Raw genomic sequence first — 16,183 nt, 5'->3', positions numbered from 1 at the left:
AGCCAAATAAGCCATCTTTTCTCTCACCTAAGCACTTCCACAGCTCAGATCCTCCCCATACCCCAAGGTTAGCAGCAACACAATCCACTAACCTGCATGGAATTCAGACTCAGTTACCTTTTGTTTTGAGAACATAGAGCAAGAATGGTGTCAATCACAAAAGCGGCTAGAGCTTCATGTCATATACTTGACCAGTGCCAAAGCCAAGTGAAAGAGGTGCCCACATATCCTTTTTTTTTTTTTAAGATTTTATTTATTTATTTGAGAGAGAGAGAGCATACACAACTGGGGGTGGGGAGGGTCAGAGGGAGAGGGAGCAGACTCCCCACTGAGCAGGGAAACTGACACCGGGTTCCATCGCAGGACCTTGGGGTCATGATCTGAGCCAAAGGCAGACACCCAACAGAGTCACCCAGGTGCCCCACCCATGTATCCTTTTTATTCCTAAAGTTACATATAACAGAACTCACTCCTCTTGGTTTTACAGACAAATGCATCTTACCAAAGTTTGGTATTGTTGGGCCTTTGTTTGTTCTTAGCCCTTCCAATAGGTATGTAGTAGTGTGTCAACAATTACACGCTTGTGATATGCAGGGACCTCTAAAAACCAAGCTCAGGGCAGGGCCTCCTGTTTTCAGGGTCAAATGGACACTATTATTTGGGGGAGTCAAAAAATTCCCCTTTGTATTGATGACGTATCCAGGAGAACGCCTTGCAGAGGTCCCAGGTTTAGCTTGGGAGGTTGAGACTGAGAGGGAGCACCTGCTCTGCGTAATCAGAAGGGAAGAGGAATCTGGAGCCCCTTGAAAGACTTAGCTCGAGAGAGGAAGGTGAGAGACCAGGGATGGAAAAGAAGGAAATCTGGGGTCACACCTACAGGGAGGAGCCTTGTGGACAGGGCAGGGACAGGGACAGAAGTCTGTGGAGGGAGAAATTCCCTGGGGAAGGGGTCCAGCCAACCACCTTCTAAGAGCAGAAGGCTGGATACTGAATTTGGAGCTGTCTCCTGCATTGTGCCACAGTCTCTTCTGCTGCACACAATGGCATTGGGCAGGTTATTTGCTTTGCTTTTTTTTTTTTTTAAGATTTTATTTTTATATTTATTGAGAGAGAGAGAAAGAGAGAGAGAGAGAGAATGAGCACAAGCAGGGGAAGCAGCAGAGCAGGGGCCCTGATGTAGGACTCGATCCCAGGACCCTGGGATCCCAGGACCCTGGGATCGTGATCTGAGCCAAAGGCAAAAGTTTAACCGACTAAGCCACCCAGGCGCCCTGTTTTGCTTTGTTTAACAGGAAAGAAGAGAGAGACTTCTGGGAGGGCACAGGACTTATTGTGGTTATCAGACTACACACATCTGTTACGAAGGTGCGCCCTCCACCTTCTCTGGGTGGGAGCCCTCTTCCCGGACCCTAGCTGGATTCAGTGTCCATGTAAACTCAGGTGTCCAAAGAGCACTAGGAGCCTCTGGATCTTCTGGACTCAGGAAAGTCATGTATGAAAAAAAAAAAAAAAAGGAAAGTCATGTATGAATCAAATCTCATGTACTGGTTTCCTGTTGCTGGTGTAACAAATTCCCTCAAACTCAGTGGCTTACAACATCACATTTATTATCTTACAGTCTGTAGGTCAGAAGGGCGACATGGGTCTCACGGGGCTAAAATCAAGGTGTTAGCAGAACAGCCTTCCTTCTGCAGGTTCTAGGGGAGAATCCAATTCCTTGCCTTTTCCAACTTGGCTGTGGCCCCTCCTTCCATCTTCAAAACCAGCAACCGGGATTTGAATTCTTCCCATACCGCATCACATGAGCCTCCCCTGCTGCCTCTCTCTTCCACTTTTAAGAACTTTGGGGATTACACTGGACCCACCTGAATGGTCCAGGGCACTCTCCCTATTTTAAAGTCAGGTGATTAGCAGCCTTGATTTCATCTGCAACTTTAATTCCCCTTTGCCTTGTAACAAGATACATTCACAGGTCCCAGGGATTCGGGCATGGACATCTTTGGCTGGGGATGGCATTGGGCCGACCGCACCTTGCCGCTGGCCCTAAGCGGGATTCCGATCCAGAGGAGCTGGGACAAGAGCAGTGCCTACCTGCATCTGAAAGTGGAGAAAGTCTGGGAGATTCTGGGGAAAAGAAGTGTGCTAATGAAAGTAACACGGGTCAGAGAAGTGGTGGTGGTGGTGGTGGGGGGAAACCCATGTCAAAGGCTGACGTGGAAATTCCCAAGAAGCTACAAGGAATATGACAACTGTTTCTACAGATCGTACTTCACCTGCACAAGTGCGGCCTGCCATTGCACAGAGCCCTGACGGACTAGCCCCGGAGTTTGGAACAGGTGGAGACACCCCCAAGTCCAGCCGATGGTTCCTGGCCCACTCCCAATCCGGCGGAATGGATGTTTGTTGAGTCCACAGAAGACGACCTGGGGGAGAACCCATTGCCTGAGTTCTGCCCTTAGAGTTTTGCAGGAAGTGCTATTGTCGGGGCACCTGGGTGGCTCAGTCGGTTAAGCCTCTGACTCTTGATTTTGGCTCAGGTCGTAATCTCAGAGTTGTGATCTCAGGGTTGTGAGATCAAACCCTGAGTCGGGCTCCATGCTTCTCTTTCTGTCTCCTTCCTTCCCTTCTGCTCCTCCCCCTACTCCCACTCCCATTCCCTCATCTCTCTCTCTCTCAAATAAGATAAATAAGAAAATCTTAAAAAGGGGGGGAAACTGGGTGGCTCAGTCAATTAAATGACTCTTGATTTCAGCTCAGGTCATGATCTCAGTGTCCTGGGATCGAGCTCTGCATCAGGCTCCCCGTTCAGTGTGGAGTAGTCTTCGATTAACTACATGTGGGGTCTACCCTATGCAGGTGATACTCCAGCAACCCACCTAATTCTTTTTTTTTTTAATATTTTATTTATTTATTCATGAGAGACACAGAGAGAGAGAGAGAGAGAGAGAGAGAGAGAGAGAGGCAGAGACACAGGCAGAGGGAGAAGCAGGCTCCATGCAGGGAGCCCGATGTGGGACTCCATCCCGGGACTCTGGGATCATGCCCAGGGTCGAAGGCAGACGCTCAACCGCTGAACCACCCGGGCTGCCCCCACCTAATTCTTTTCTTGGCTTTATTTAGTTGAATATCCTTCCTAGACAGTGTGAAATATTACCTCCCATTCTTATCAATCATCTATCCCAGATGTCTTTAGATATTTGATTTTTGTCCCCTGGTGAACCTACATCTTCAGAGGCCCCTTTTGCTTCCTTAACCTTTGACTTGGCTGGGGTTCGGGTATGGGCTGGGACCGGCCCTTCAAGGCTCCTCGCCAGACAGAAATCATCCTCCAACCTTTGTCGGTTTCAGCATCTCTGACTCCTTTAGTTCTTGGGGTAATTGTAGAAGGGCCTTTGACTCTGCTACTCTGACTCCAGCACTTGACAGTGAGGACATCTGGACCCTGATGGACCCTTATTATACACTCAGGTCCTTAGTCTCTGCCTTGTGAATATTCTTTGCACCAAGAAATCAATGAAAGTTGAGTCTTTCAGCAGTTTCACAATGAAAAATTCTGGTAGAAACAATCACCCTTGATAAAACTGGCCATAGCTAAACACGCAAATGGGGAGGCGGATCTTTGGTTTGCTGAATACAAGGTTGCAGGAGACAGTGTGATGAGCCCACCACAAGAAGACTTTGTTAAGTGAAGCAGATGAGGAGACTGGTAACCCCTGTCCCTCCCCCTGATCCTTCACACATTAAAGTAGGCCCCCAAGAGAGTGATAAGGGTGGGGAAGGGTGGAAAAACACCTCACTCAATTATAAGGAACTGTGGGAAGCCCTGGAAAGATTTTAGTAGAATGTTAGAGGAGACTTGACAGGACTATGGCTCTCAGCACTAAAAAGAAGGATCATAGTAGGGGGCATGGTGGGGGCGCTCCTGGAGCAAAGAAGCCTAGAGCTAAAGAGGCAGCAGGTTGAGAGAAGGCCCCACCAAGAAGAAAGACCTGGAAGTGACTGTTGAATTGGAAATATTTTGGGGCATCCTAGTATCATCTGGCATTTTTTAAATGTTTGCCAAGTGTTTTTCCACACTTCATCTCATTTAACTCTCATAATCACAAGAGGACAGCATTATGATTCTTTTCCCCACTGGACGCTTGCTGGAGGTCTCACGTGAGATGACACAACGCAAATGAACCCAAGCTTACAGAGTCTCTGTCGGCTGTTTCACGGATCGCCGCCCCCTTGCCGTGCTGCACCCCCATTCCACCCACGCCCTCAGGGGTGGCTGCCCAAACTCCTGGAAAAGACTGGAGTGGAGAGTCCTTCTGCAGTCTGGGTGCTCCCAGGCTTCACACAGGCTCTGCATCAGCTGGCAAACCTGCCCTGTTCCAGCTGTTCTGGAACAAAGCCCAGGGCAGGGCCCCACAGACACCTGGCCTTGTCAATCCCCAGAAAACAAAGCTGGCAAACCCCCCTGCCTGTCCCCGCCCTGGGCGGCCACGTGTCCTGCCTCCGACGCCGGGCCCCAGACGGGCGTGTGGGCTCCAGGTGCAGGGCTCCCAAAGTCAAGGCTTTCAGGTCACACTGGCACATCATTTTGCAAGCAGATGCCACGGGTCTCTTCCCAGACTGGGCAGCCCACAAGGTCAGCGTCAGCAGATCTGACCCTAAAAATAGGCTCTTGGATGCCAGTGGAGGTGGCCGGGTGTGCGGCTGCCACACGCCCCACAGACCAGCACCTCCTGCTCCGGCCAGGCCCCAGCACACACAGGTAAGGCCCTTTGGTGGGGAGGCCGACGCCTCTTGGGTCCAGTCAAGTTCTTTGAGGGCCTGGGTGTGGGGGTGAGAAGGCTCCTTTCCACTCTGTTTCTAGCGTGGCAGAGAACAGCTGACATCCTCTTAGTATGACAGGCCTGCCCCATCTTTCTTGAGAGGCTCCACAGAGTTTTCTCAACTTCCCTCCCTCCAAATCTGAGCTTCCAGTTCAGTGACCATTTCTAAAGGATAATAGGGTGGGTCAAAGCCCATCAGGCCCTCCTGAGGCATTGGATGCACCGTATTACATATCATTTTCCAGCTAGGTTCTTCATTGGTCCATTTAGCCAGCAGAGGGGAAAAATCTCTCAGCAGGAGGGGAGAGAGAAACACCGTAGTGATTCCCATCATGTGTAGGGCAGCACAAATGACAAGTGTAGCACTCAAAAGCCCAGGAAGGAGAACTCTTTCGGTGTCCTGGATAATGCGAAGCATCATTTGGAAAGAGCAATCATTTTTAAAGCTTTTCCCAGGCCTGGTGGGAGGATAAGGGTGGGGATGACTGCCCTGGTAGAGATGGGCAGACTGGGTCACCAAGGGACAGGGCCACTTGGCCAAGACAGCAGCGTGTGTAGATAAGAAGGTGGGAAGCCATCCTGCATCTCAGCCCGGGGCTCTCCTGGTGCTCTTGTCCTGTGGCCCAGTCGCTCCTCATGAGCCTGGAACCTGAGAGCGATGGGGACTGGGAACTCTGACTGTTCAGGAAAGTTGAAAACATTCTAAAGGGAAAGGCTCCCAAGTGAGAAGGGAGGGGACGTGAGGTGCGTGTGCGGAGAGGCCTCCTCACTTAAGCCCCAGCCCCCGAGTGTCCTTGGTGTTTGTCCAGTTGCCTGCCCTTTCATGTGTGGCCCCTGCTTGTTCTATTCACGAGAAAATTTCTTTGGTTCCACCAAATAGCATTTGTAAACGACACTTGCAGTGCCTCTGAGCTGAGACCTGTACCAGGAAAGAACCTTGGGCCTGGGTTTAGGGGGTCAGATGTGGGAAAGAGTCTGAGGAGTTAGGGGCTCTTCGGGGGCAAAAGCACATCTGTGCTAAGGATGACAAGGGAGGCCGTGGTTCTCCACTATCTGATTAGCTGGAAGCCCTCACTGGGAACGTTTCGGTCCCGGGGTGGCACTGGGTTGGAGGGGACGCTGAGTCCTGTCTCAGGGTGGGGTCCCTGTGGCTATTGTCTGCCCCACAAGCAATGAGGAGCAGAGCAGGAGCAGCGAGGCTGGAGGCTTGGCCGTTAGCATGTCCTGGAACGAGGCCCAACGAGGTTGGGCTTTGCACAACCCTTGTGACTCTGTATGTTTCCTGGTGCTGACGATGTGTCAGGTGTGGTTCCAAAAGCTTTTCTTATAAGTATGAACTCATTTACTCCTCAGCACTGCAACAGCCCTATGAAGGAGGTACCTCATCACCTTCATTTTCAGATGAGGAAGCTGAGACACAGAGTAGTGGAGTGGTTTGTCCATGTCACAAAGCCCAGACAGTAGGAAGGTGTACCTTAGAGTCTGATGGCATGTGCCCTGGTGCCCCTCCGTGGGGGTGGGGGCAGGGGCAGGGCTGACATCTCACTCCTCTGCTTCTCTTGATGCCTGGACTTCAACCTGGACCAGGCCCCAGGAACAGCCACTCCAGGTACTGGTGCCAGGGGTCACAGCTCCGTTTTGTCCTCTGCAGCCTGACTCCAGAGCAGATAGTGTGTGAATTTTGGCCTCCAGGGACTCTTGATGGTCTGGGCCTACCCAGCCTGGCATGGGCACCAGATGTCAAACAAGCTGGAGAGAGTCCTTTCTCCTCCTCCCCAAAGCCTCGCAGATACTTTGCACATGAGCAAATGAGCCCTAACACCCATAGGAGAATGCTCAGGCTTACTCACGCCCCATCCCATCTGCCACAATTACTCTACAGAGACCCTCGGCCCCGCGCTCAGAATTTAGCTCCCAACACAACTGGGAGCTCTCCATCCAGCCTCCTCACTGCTTCCTTGCTTGTCCTCTTTCATAAAACATTTTCTGAGCCCCTGTCGATGTGCCGAGGACTTGTATCCTCTCATTTGATCCTACAACCCATGAGGTGGATATGATCCCTAGTCTACAGATGAGGAAGCCGAAGCCCAGGTAGGTTTGTTAGACTCCAAGGCCAGTGAGAGCTCTTTCCCCGACTGCACACCGCGCTGGGATGCACATTAGGAATGAGACACAAAAACGAAGGGCCCAGGCCTGCCCTAGGGAGCGTAAACCTTGTGACCAAGAATACAGTGACCCTCTCATGACTTGGGTGGCATGCCTGGCTGCCTGGGTGACGCCCAGTCACATCACCTGGTGTTGTGTTACTAACCCCTGACTCTCATTTTGCTCATCTGTGAAGCAGGGGCAGCTCTTTCGTGTCTTGGAGGCTTGAGTAGATGGTCACTGGGCGCACAGCAGAGGTAGCGACTGTATGACCGTTGCCCTGGGTCCTGCCCGGCCTTGGCCACTCAAGTGAGCTTTCATGGCAGCTTAAGAAGCGAGTGTTTGGCTCAACGCCTTCCCAAGGCCCAGAGCTACCCCTGCACAGTCCCGAGACAGGAGGCCGGGTGGGGAAGGGGAGGTGGCAGGCCCACCGTGAGGGCTGCGCCCCTCAGTCTACCCCACCTCCCGTTTGCCCCACGCACCGAGGCCTCGTGTTCTGAGGTGACGCACAGTGGGAAGCAGCTCCTGAAAGTTGTGGGCCCGAGGCCCTCTATTCCTGAATTCATGAGCTGTAAAATTGCCTGTAGTATTTCCACACATCTTCGGAGGAGGCCAAAGCCCGGCTGCTCAGGAGTCAGGAGCCACAGCTGGCCTGGTCACACGTCATGGTCCCCGGTGCCCTGCGCCAGAGCCTCTCCTTCCCCACGGGGCCCAGGCGCGGAGGCAAAGTCCATCCCAGCCCGCTCCCCTGTCTGAGAGGGAAGCCGGGTTCGGGCCTCCAGCCTCCTCACGGTTTCCGGGAGGCCCCACTCTGCCAAACCAAGATGGGGGGAGATCAATTAGGAGTTCATAAATTACCACCCTGAAGCGCTTTGAAACCATTTGAAGAGTTAATCAAACAAGTTATGACATCAACACCATCACAGAAGGAATATTAAATTACCCCTTGAAATGAAGGCTTTTCTGTTTTTTTTTAATAAAAGGATTTTATATTAATTCGCATAATTGCCTCCTGTTAACATGCTTGCCAGAATCGAAAAGGGGAAAAAAAAAATCTGTGAAACTTGGATTGTGTCAGATACGTTAGGAATTAAATTATAGGGCAACAACAAAAATTCCCGGGTTTTCACATCCAGGTTTTAATTTTTTTTTTTAATCCACTACTTTTATTTCCTAGTTGGGATCATTTTTATAGGCTTAAGATGCGTAAAGACAAGCACTGACTTGCAGTAAATTAAAAATATGCTTATTTATATATGTACACTGCTGCCAAATTCCACCCCTTTGCATACCCGAGCAGAAGGTATTACTCTCCTAATAGAGTAATTTATCCAACCACAGTAACATTTTTACCTTCCCTCTTCTTTCAAGGCGCATTCCAAGCCCGACTTGGGTGGTGTCATGGAAGAAATGTGGTGTGCATGCATTTCAACACAGACTAACTTTCCCCCAAGATCCTGATGCAGTAGGAAGGTAAATACGCAACGTATACATACGCCCAGATACAGAAGGACTTCAGAAGGGAGAGGGGACTGTTTTAAGACTACTGTAGAAACTGCTCTACTAGACCAAAAACTTCTAGAAGGCAGAGACTTCTCTGGCCCAGCCCATATCTGGTACTTAATGGAGGAATGGGTGAGGAAAGCCTGGGTGTGGAGGGCTGGGCCAGGCCTGACTTAGAAGGTAAAATGGGTCACACTCATTCGTAACCTCCTGGAGCACCTCTGATGTTGGCTGATTGAGACTAAACCGAGACCGGGGAAGGGGAATCAAGGATGCTGGCTCTGGCACCATGGGGCAGGGGAACGATGCTGCCCTCTTCACCCAAGGTCTGTCTCCAGTCAGAGGGGAAGGAGGCTTCCCTCAGAGGTAGATTTGCCCCCAAAGCTTCAAGACCCGCACACTTACATGGGCCTCTTCCAAGGCCCTGTACCTGTTTGGTTTTCCTTTCCTTAAAGAAATTGTATAAGCTTCAGGACACACAAAACTTGATTCTCCTCTGGTTTCTCGAAGCACTGAGGGATTAGAGTGACCTTCTAACATGACCTAAGCCTGACTCTGCTCCCAGAGGCCTCAAGGAGGGCATGGCTCCCTTCGGGGAACTCACACTTATGGGGAGGGCACGCGGTGCCTCGTGAGATATAAGGAACACCTAGCCAGGCCTGGTCCTGACGGTCACCCCCCTGTGCCTTAGCCCAAAGGTTTAGGGTGGGCATCTACTTTGTCCAGAACAATTCTTTTTTTTTTTTTTTTCCAAGATTTTATCATTTGAGACAGAGAGTGAGAGAGAGAGATAGAGAGAAAGCATGGGTGGGCAGAGGGAGAGGGAGAAGCGGGCTCCCCGCTGAGCAGGGAGCCCGACACTGGGCTGGATCTCAGGACCCTGGGAGTGACCTGACCTGAAGGCAGACGCTTAACCAACTGAGCCACCCAGGCGCCCCTGTCCAGAACAATTCTAAAATAGAACTTTCACAGGCTTCCCCCACCCTATTCATATACTTCATATATATGTTCAAAATGGAAAGTTCAGAATAGATTGTTCCTCAAAAAGAAGAATCGCAAATAATTCCACCATCCTAAAATACGCAGATAGCCAGCGTTGATTAGGTCAGTGGATACTGTACGTTCTGCTTCATAAACCTGTGGTCTCTTCTCTCCACCTGCTCAAGTCTCTTTCACTTTGATTTCTCAAAACCACCGCCGATGTGGCTGCCTGTTGCATCTAATGGTTTTTTTTTTTTTAAAGATTTTATTTATTTATTCATAGAGATGCAGAGAGAGAGAGAGAGGCAGAGACACAGGCAGAGGGAGAAGCAGGCTCCATGCAGAGAGCCTGACGTGGGACTCGATCCAGGGTCTCCAGATCATGCCTGGGGCTGCAGGCAGCACTAAACCGCTGAGCCACCAGGGCTGCCCGCATCTAATGGTTTCAAGGCTGAGAAGAGAGGGCTGCCCTCGCTGGTGGGCACTGGGAATCCTGTTCTCCGCAGAATGCTGTGCCCTGGACATTCCACACCTGACTATCTGCGGCCCACGTCCCCCCTCCCTCTCTATCCCCCCTTCGGGGGATGTTCGAAGAGCCTCAGAACTCCCCTTGCTTCCTCGTACAGAATAATTTAGCTCTTGTTGCCTTGCACCACCACCTTCTCACTCATACTTCAGGACTTAGTTTCTTCTCATCCAAGGGGTCCTCAAATGGTATCTTTTGTCGAGGCCTGTTCTGTGGCTCTCAGTCCACGGTTACCTGGCCAGTCTTTGCAGACTCAATGGCCTACTTAGCAATTTAATGTTCCCAGTGAAATAAATAATGTATCTCGCTACCTGGCTTCTCCCATTGGCCACTTTAGAAAGAGCTCAGGTGAGGTTTTTTGTTTATTTTCAAAACCATCTTTACCCTTCTTGTTATAGCTCCATTTTATCAAGAAGAAAGTGACACCCAGGGAGGATGCGATGTATCCAAGAGTCTTCAGTGATTGTTGGGGCTGTGAGAGCAGATCAGGGCAGGGCCTGGAGCCAGCGAATGCAGGGAGAGAGGGACAGGGTGGCAGAGGGGCCCCCAGGAAAGTGCCAGGTCCAGGAGCAAGGAAGATAGAATAGGAATCACGAATTACAAGTCACAGGCAGCTTCCTGCCCAGCTGTTCTGCTTGGTCAGCACAGTTTAAAAATATAGACATGGTGATTTACTATAAAATATGATTATTTATTCAAAGAATCCCAAAATAGAAAACAGAAAAAAAAAAAAATCTCCTGGAGTCCTGCCACTTGCTCACAGCATTGACATTTTGATATTTTTCTTCTAGTTAAAAACTAACAAACAAAACAAAACTGTGTAAGGTGTTTTGTTTTGTTTTTACATGAAGTCAAACTATGGTGCCGAAATTACAGTTTTGAATTCATCCAAAGCCTTCCCTCATTGGGAAGGGGAAACCTTTCACCAAACGTGAGCTGTACCATGGAAAATTCTGAAATGGAGTCAGAATTAACAACGGGCCCCTGTGTTCATTCCGCCTGGAAAGAGCATCTTGAAGTCAAGGCCACTGTTTCACAGAGGGAAAGGCTGCTCTAGGCTTTAGCCGTCAAGTAGCACTTGGCCTCTGCACGTTCTGTTACCACAGTGTCTTTAAATGTCTTAAAATTAGCAGTATTAGGTTCCCTCCAGAGCTCACCCTGAGACCAGGGTGCAGGGAGGGGGGTCTGGGAGGGAAGAGAGCCCCCACAGGACACGTCAGGTTACCCCGCGTAGAACAGACTCCCCATGGAGGTCCCACAGAGGGCGGAGGGAGCCAGGGTACCTCTCCAACGGCCCCCTTCATTAGCAACGACGTTCGAGGGGAACTCCTCATACTGTAGGCCTGACCAGCCCAGAGACCAGAAAATATCCCGAGGGGAGAACCAGGGGCTTAGGGAGGAGGCCTTCTGTGGGTAAGGGGAGCCCGCTTACATGGCAGCCATCTGAGCTGAGGAACGGAACAAGGTATGGCTAGCATCTCCTTCGGCGGCCTACATGTAAACAGCAGCAGATTTCTCACAAAACCCTGGCTTTCTGGCCTCTCATAAAAATATCAGAGAATCTGGGCTCGAGTTCCCACAGGGAAGGGCAAGCTGCTGTGGTCTTCCGGGGAGCATCGGCTCTCTTCCCTGCCACAGTCCCCACCACTCCCTGTTGTCTCCTGCCGGAGGCCAACAGTGAGGGTTGGTTGGTTGGTTGGTTTTATTCTCTAACACCCAACCCACTTCCCTCCTCTATCTTACCTGCCTGGCTCCTCCAGGAAGGAGCCTGCTCTCCTTTGGGGCAGAGACAGGCCAAGTAGCCTTCAGGATGGCATTTAGTTTCCTGGGACCAAACCTTTAAATATGAAGCTGTAACAGAAACCTGGAGGCCTCTCTTGACAACCTGCCCAGCTCTCATTATGACATTTAGCCCGTGATTGATATTGTGTGTGTCATCAAGACCTTGGCAGTTAATCTCTGGGTCGGATCTATGGAAACCAAACAGAACAGATTTGTCTTCCCCTTCCATTTTGGCTGTGGTCTGGGAAGCAGACGCTTTCAGCCTCTCTGAGATTCAGAAATTTGGGAGCCGTGCAGAGAGGGATGCACACAAGCCGCCTTCAGGATTTGGAAAGATTACAGGTCTGTGGTTTCTGGACTGTTCTGTGCTTTGTTCTCCCCCCCCCCCCCCCCCCATCAAATCTGCACACTGGAGGATAATAGATCCCAGAGCTCCCTCTGCGTGCCAAGCCGCTCTGGGTAGACCGCACCACTTCCTCTTCTGTCTGGAAATCCAGCCGAGGCTTTCAGCACGGAGATGGGGCTGGGGGGGGGGGGGGGCTCCTTCCCCACTATAATGAAGGAGGAACAGCCCCGCAAGGGTGAGGTCAGCTTCAGTGATCAAAGGAGGCCGGCAGGGGGTTCAGGATGCAGTTTACTCCAGGCCTCGCTAAAATCACCTCTTCCGAAGCCTCCTTTGGTGGCAGACAGTGTTGTTTGGGCTGGTTCCCACAGTGGAAGTTTCTGCCCATCCCTGGCCATCCTCTTCCCGCTTGTGACTGAAAACACCAGCAGGCAGGCGCCACAGCAGGCTTCAGGCCTGGGCAGCCACGGGAGACCCTGCCTCCTGCCTTGGGACTCACCTCCGCCCCTCCTCCAGGAGCCAAAGGGGAGTCCTGCCTCATCAGCTCTGGCTGAGGCCCCAGCACAGGTCTTCTTCACCGCCCACTTCAGCCATTCACCCCCCGACCCCCGCATTCACTACATGACCGCCACTGGGGCTCGAGAATTAAACACCAGGGAGCCATTGTCACAGAGTCCCCGGCGAAGGTCGTCCAGCTCTTGTCTACCACCAGGCCTGCACCTTATTCTGAGCTAGAGATATGGCCTCTACTTCAAAGAGAAGAGAAGGAAGTATGCTGAAGGCCTTCCACCCTTTTCTATCCTTGACTCACTAGCTCCTTGACTCTTAGCCACACTCTTGGGCTGTCATTATCATCAACCTTCAGTGAGCACCAGAGGCACGTGTGAGCTTGTTAAAGTACAGATTCCTAGGCCCACAGCCCCAGTCCGGATGTAACTCGGGAATCTGTATGTCTTGCAACAGCCAGATGATTCAGAGAGAAGTAGTCCAGATCCAAAGACAATTAAAAAAAAAAAGGGGTTGTCTCCATTGCCACCACCCTTAACTCACCTTAACTGCAGGGGGAAAGTCATAAATTCTGGCTTCCCATGATCCCCCAAAACCCAGCTGGGCTCCATCCCAGGACCCGAGGATCATGACCTGGGCTGAAAGCAGATGCTTAAACGACTGAGCCACTCTGCCGCCCCTCTTCTTAACATTTTTAAATGAAAAATATCAAAGATATGCAAAGAGAAACAATAACTATCTTGCAATCATCATCCAACCCCAACCACCAACAACCATGGCCAATCCTACCCCTTACATACCTCCACCTCCACTCCCCATCCCATACATCAAATATTGTCACATTTTTTTCCAAGTATATTATGTTTGAAGCAAATCCCAGGGATTATATCATTTCATCTGTGAATATTTTGATATGTATTTCTAAAAGGTAAGGACCTAGGCTAGAATTTAGCTGTCCTTGGAATCTCCTGCAAATTGGTTGTTAGATCTAGACTCTGAGGACTCTCTTAAGACTCAGGTTTTCCTCTGGCAAGACTCTCACGGCGATGGTGAATTCTCCCCACAGAAGGCCCATAAGGTCTGATCCTCTCTTCTTCTGTTGCGAACAGTCAGAGGGGAATGCCTATATCCATTAGTCCATCAAGTATCACAAAATGATGCTTTCTTCCCTCTTTATTACCTGGAATATTTCTCTAAAAGAGCAAATTCCCTCATCTACCCAGTAGTACAGTTTGTATCAGAGAGGAACCATAAATGCTACATTCTTTCCCTTTACTTATCTATTTTCAAAATAATGAGCAGGTCCCCTACATCTTCCAACCATGAGTAATTGTTTTAAGCATCATTACGATTTAAATGTTTGATGTGTTTCAATCCACTGCAGTTATTTTTACTATTCATGTTCAACTTGTCCCCTTTTGACAAGTGGAAGCCTCTCTGAGTTGTGTTCTAAGTCCTTTGACATGATCCCAGTGGTCTTTGAAGCTAGCAAACTTTTTTTTTTTTTTTTAAGAGAAAGAGAGCATGAGAGTGGGGGCAGAGAGAGAGGAAAGGGGGAGAGTCCCAAGCAGACTATTGCACTAAATGTGGAGCCCAACCCAGGGCCTGATCATACAACCCTGAGATCTCTGACCTGAGCAGAAACCAAGAGTTGAAGGCTTAACCGACTGAACCACCCAGGCACCTCATGCTAGCAAACATTTTTTTAATATTCTTCAAATTCCTGGCCTGTCCCCATCACACTGCACTCTGTCCCCACCTCCCAGCAGCTATTTCTTTCTCAGAAGACTAAGACCATGTGTTACAGACATCTTCAATTTACAATTCTCCTTGTCTGTAAAATAGAGATAATAATAATAATAATAATAATAATAATAATAATGCCTACCTCATAGGGTTAAGAAGATTAAATGAGTTAATAATTGTCAAGCACTTGGAACAGTGCCTAGCACAAAGTGCCAGATAAGTATTCGTTAAATAAAGACCACTCCCTCCTCATCACTTACCTCCATGTTTCTCAGTCTCTTCTTCCCCTCAGGCTGCCTGAGTGTAGACGCCCTAGTCACTCAGCTGGGGGAACAAACACTGCTCAATTCCACAGCAAATTCCTTTCCTTGGGGACAATGGAAACTCTTCTCCCGCATTCCATTTGCAGAGCCTGACAAGCTCTCCAAATATGCATTTCAATCTGCAAACACAGCTTTCCAGCTTAGAACATCTCTTCTGACCCCTGGTACGTTAGCACAACTGCCAACCCCCTAGCGTGCGGCCAACATTGCCTTCAACTGTTCTAACACGTTGAGGAACCCTCAGGGAGCCAAGCCTCCTTCCACCCCAGGGTTCTTGAAGCTCCCAGAATATGCATGGCTGCTCTGATCAAACAGGCTCTGGATTTACAGGTGTGTCCTTTCCACAGCTCCCTGCAGGTGTGGAGTATCACAGGCCTCGAATGGCAGGAACCAATGGCCAGAGCCAGCAGATTCCAATCAGAAAAAGGAAAAACTAGGCACCAAAGGAGGGGTAAAAGCTAAAAGGAAGGAGGCAAAGGCCTGGCAGCCAACAGAGATTTTTGAGGCTTGAAGCCTGTTGTAGGTCTGCTGCAAACCCTCCTTGACCCAAGTCAAAGGGCTGCCAGCCCTCTTGCCCCAAAGGAGACTGGAATGTTGGTGAAGGTTGTTTAACTGCCATGATGGCCCTTCTTGGTTACCTCTGTGGCCCAGGAAGAGGAAAGGGGAGCACAGAAGGCAGGAGAAATGCCTGCAGAATCTTAAGATCAGCTTATTCCCATTTCTTTTTGTAAAGACCATTCCCTACCTCTGTCCTGTACTAACCCAAATCCTGACCCTCTCTCATGACCAATTGCAGAAAGGAAAGAAAACCCCTCGGCTCCAAAATGACATCCAGAGAACCGAAGACAAGCCTCCCAAATGCCTACCCACCTGCCAAGAGGCTGTTGCCAAGGGGGGAGGAGGAGGTAGAAGCAGATGACTACTGTACCCCCGGAGCCTTCGAGCTGGAGCGTCTCTTCTGGAAGGGCAGTCCTCAGTATACCCACGTCAATGAGGTGTGGCCCCAGCTCTACATCGGTGATGAGTAAGTGTCCAGGCCAAGCCCCACCTCTGGCCTCACCCGGAGGAAGGCAGCAGCCCTCACACCCTCCACCCTCTCCTAGCCATGAGTCGTTGCTTTTTAGGTTAGCTATATTGTGAGAACTCAGGGCTGGGTTTATCTTCATATTACAGAAGACCCAGAGATGGGGCTAATGCAACATTAAGGGTCTATTTCTCTTCCATATAAAAGAATTCCAGAGGAAGGTAAGCTGGCGCTGGCATGGCAACTTCAGGGTCATCAGGGTCTCAGGCTCCTGTGCTCCTGCCCCACCATCCTGAGAGTGTGGCTTCCTTCCTGGAAGTTGTGGCCTGGTCCAAGAGTGCTGATGGGGCTCCAACTACCATCTATGGCATCCAGGCCAGAGAAACATAAAGAAAGAGCAAAAGGGCATCTTTCCAGAGGGCCTCACTGCAAAGGAAGCTGGGAAACAGAGCCTTTTAGTTTAGCTGGGTATAATACCAGCAA

General features: G+C 50.2%; 1 protein-coding gene across 3 annotated transcripts in view; it reads left to right on the top strand.

The window, feature by feature from the left end:
* Window positions 1–4,510: 4,510 nt before the first annotated feature.
* DUSP29 (dual specificity phosphatase 29) overlaps window positions 4,511–16,183 on the top strand; it is a 32,484-nt gene continuing 20,811 nt past the window's right edge. Inside the window, exons 1-2 of one of the 3 annotated variants that reach the window (XM_025434697.3) lie at window positions 4,511–4,759; window positions 15,473–15,700. In XM_025434697.3, coding sequence (XP_025290482.1) covers window positions 4,596–4,759; window positions 15,473–15,700 — 392 coding nt within the window. In that variant the 5' untranslated portion in view covers window positions 4,511–4,595. Of the gene's footprint in view, window positions 4,760–8,337; window positions 8,439–11,947; window positions 12,100–15,472; window positions 15,701–16,183 lie in introns of those variants that run through there. The other 2 variants (XM_035715329.2, XM_025434698.3) reach the window with 2 other exon arrangements.

The sequence above is a fragment of the Canis lupus genome, chromosome 4 (assembly GCF_003254725.2).
Source record: "Canis lupus dingo isolate Sandy chromosome 4, ASM325472v2, whole genome shotgun sequence".
NCBI lineage: Eukaryota > Metazoa > Chordata > Mammalia > Carnivora > Canidae > Canis > Canis lupus.
This window is presented reverse-complemented; position numbering and strand designations above follow the sequence as displayed.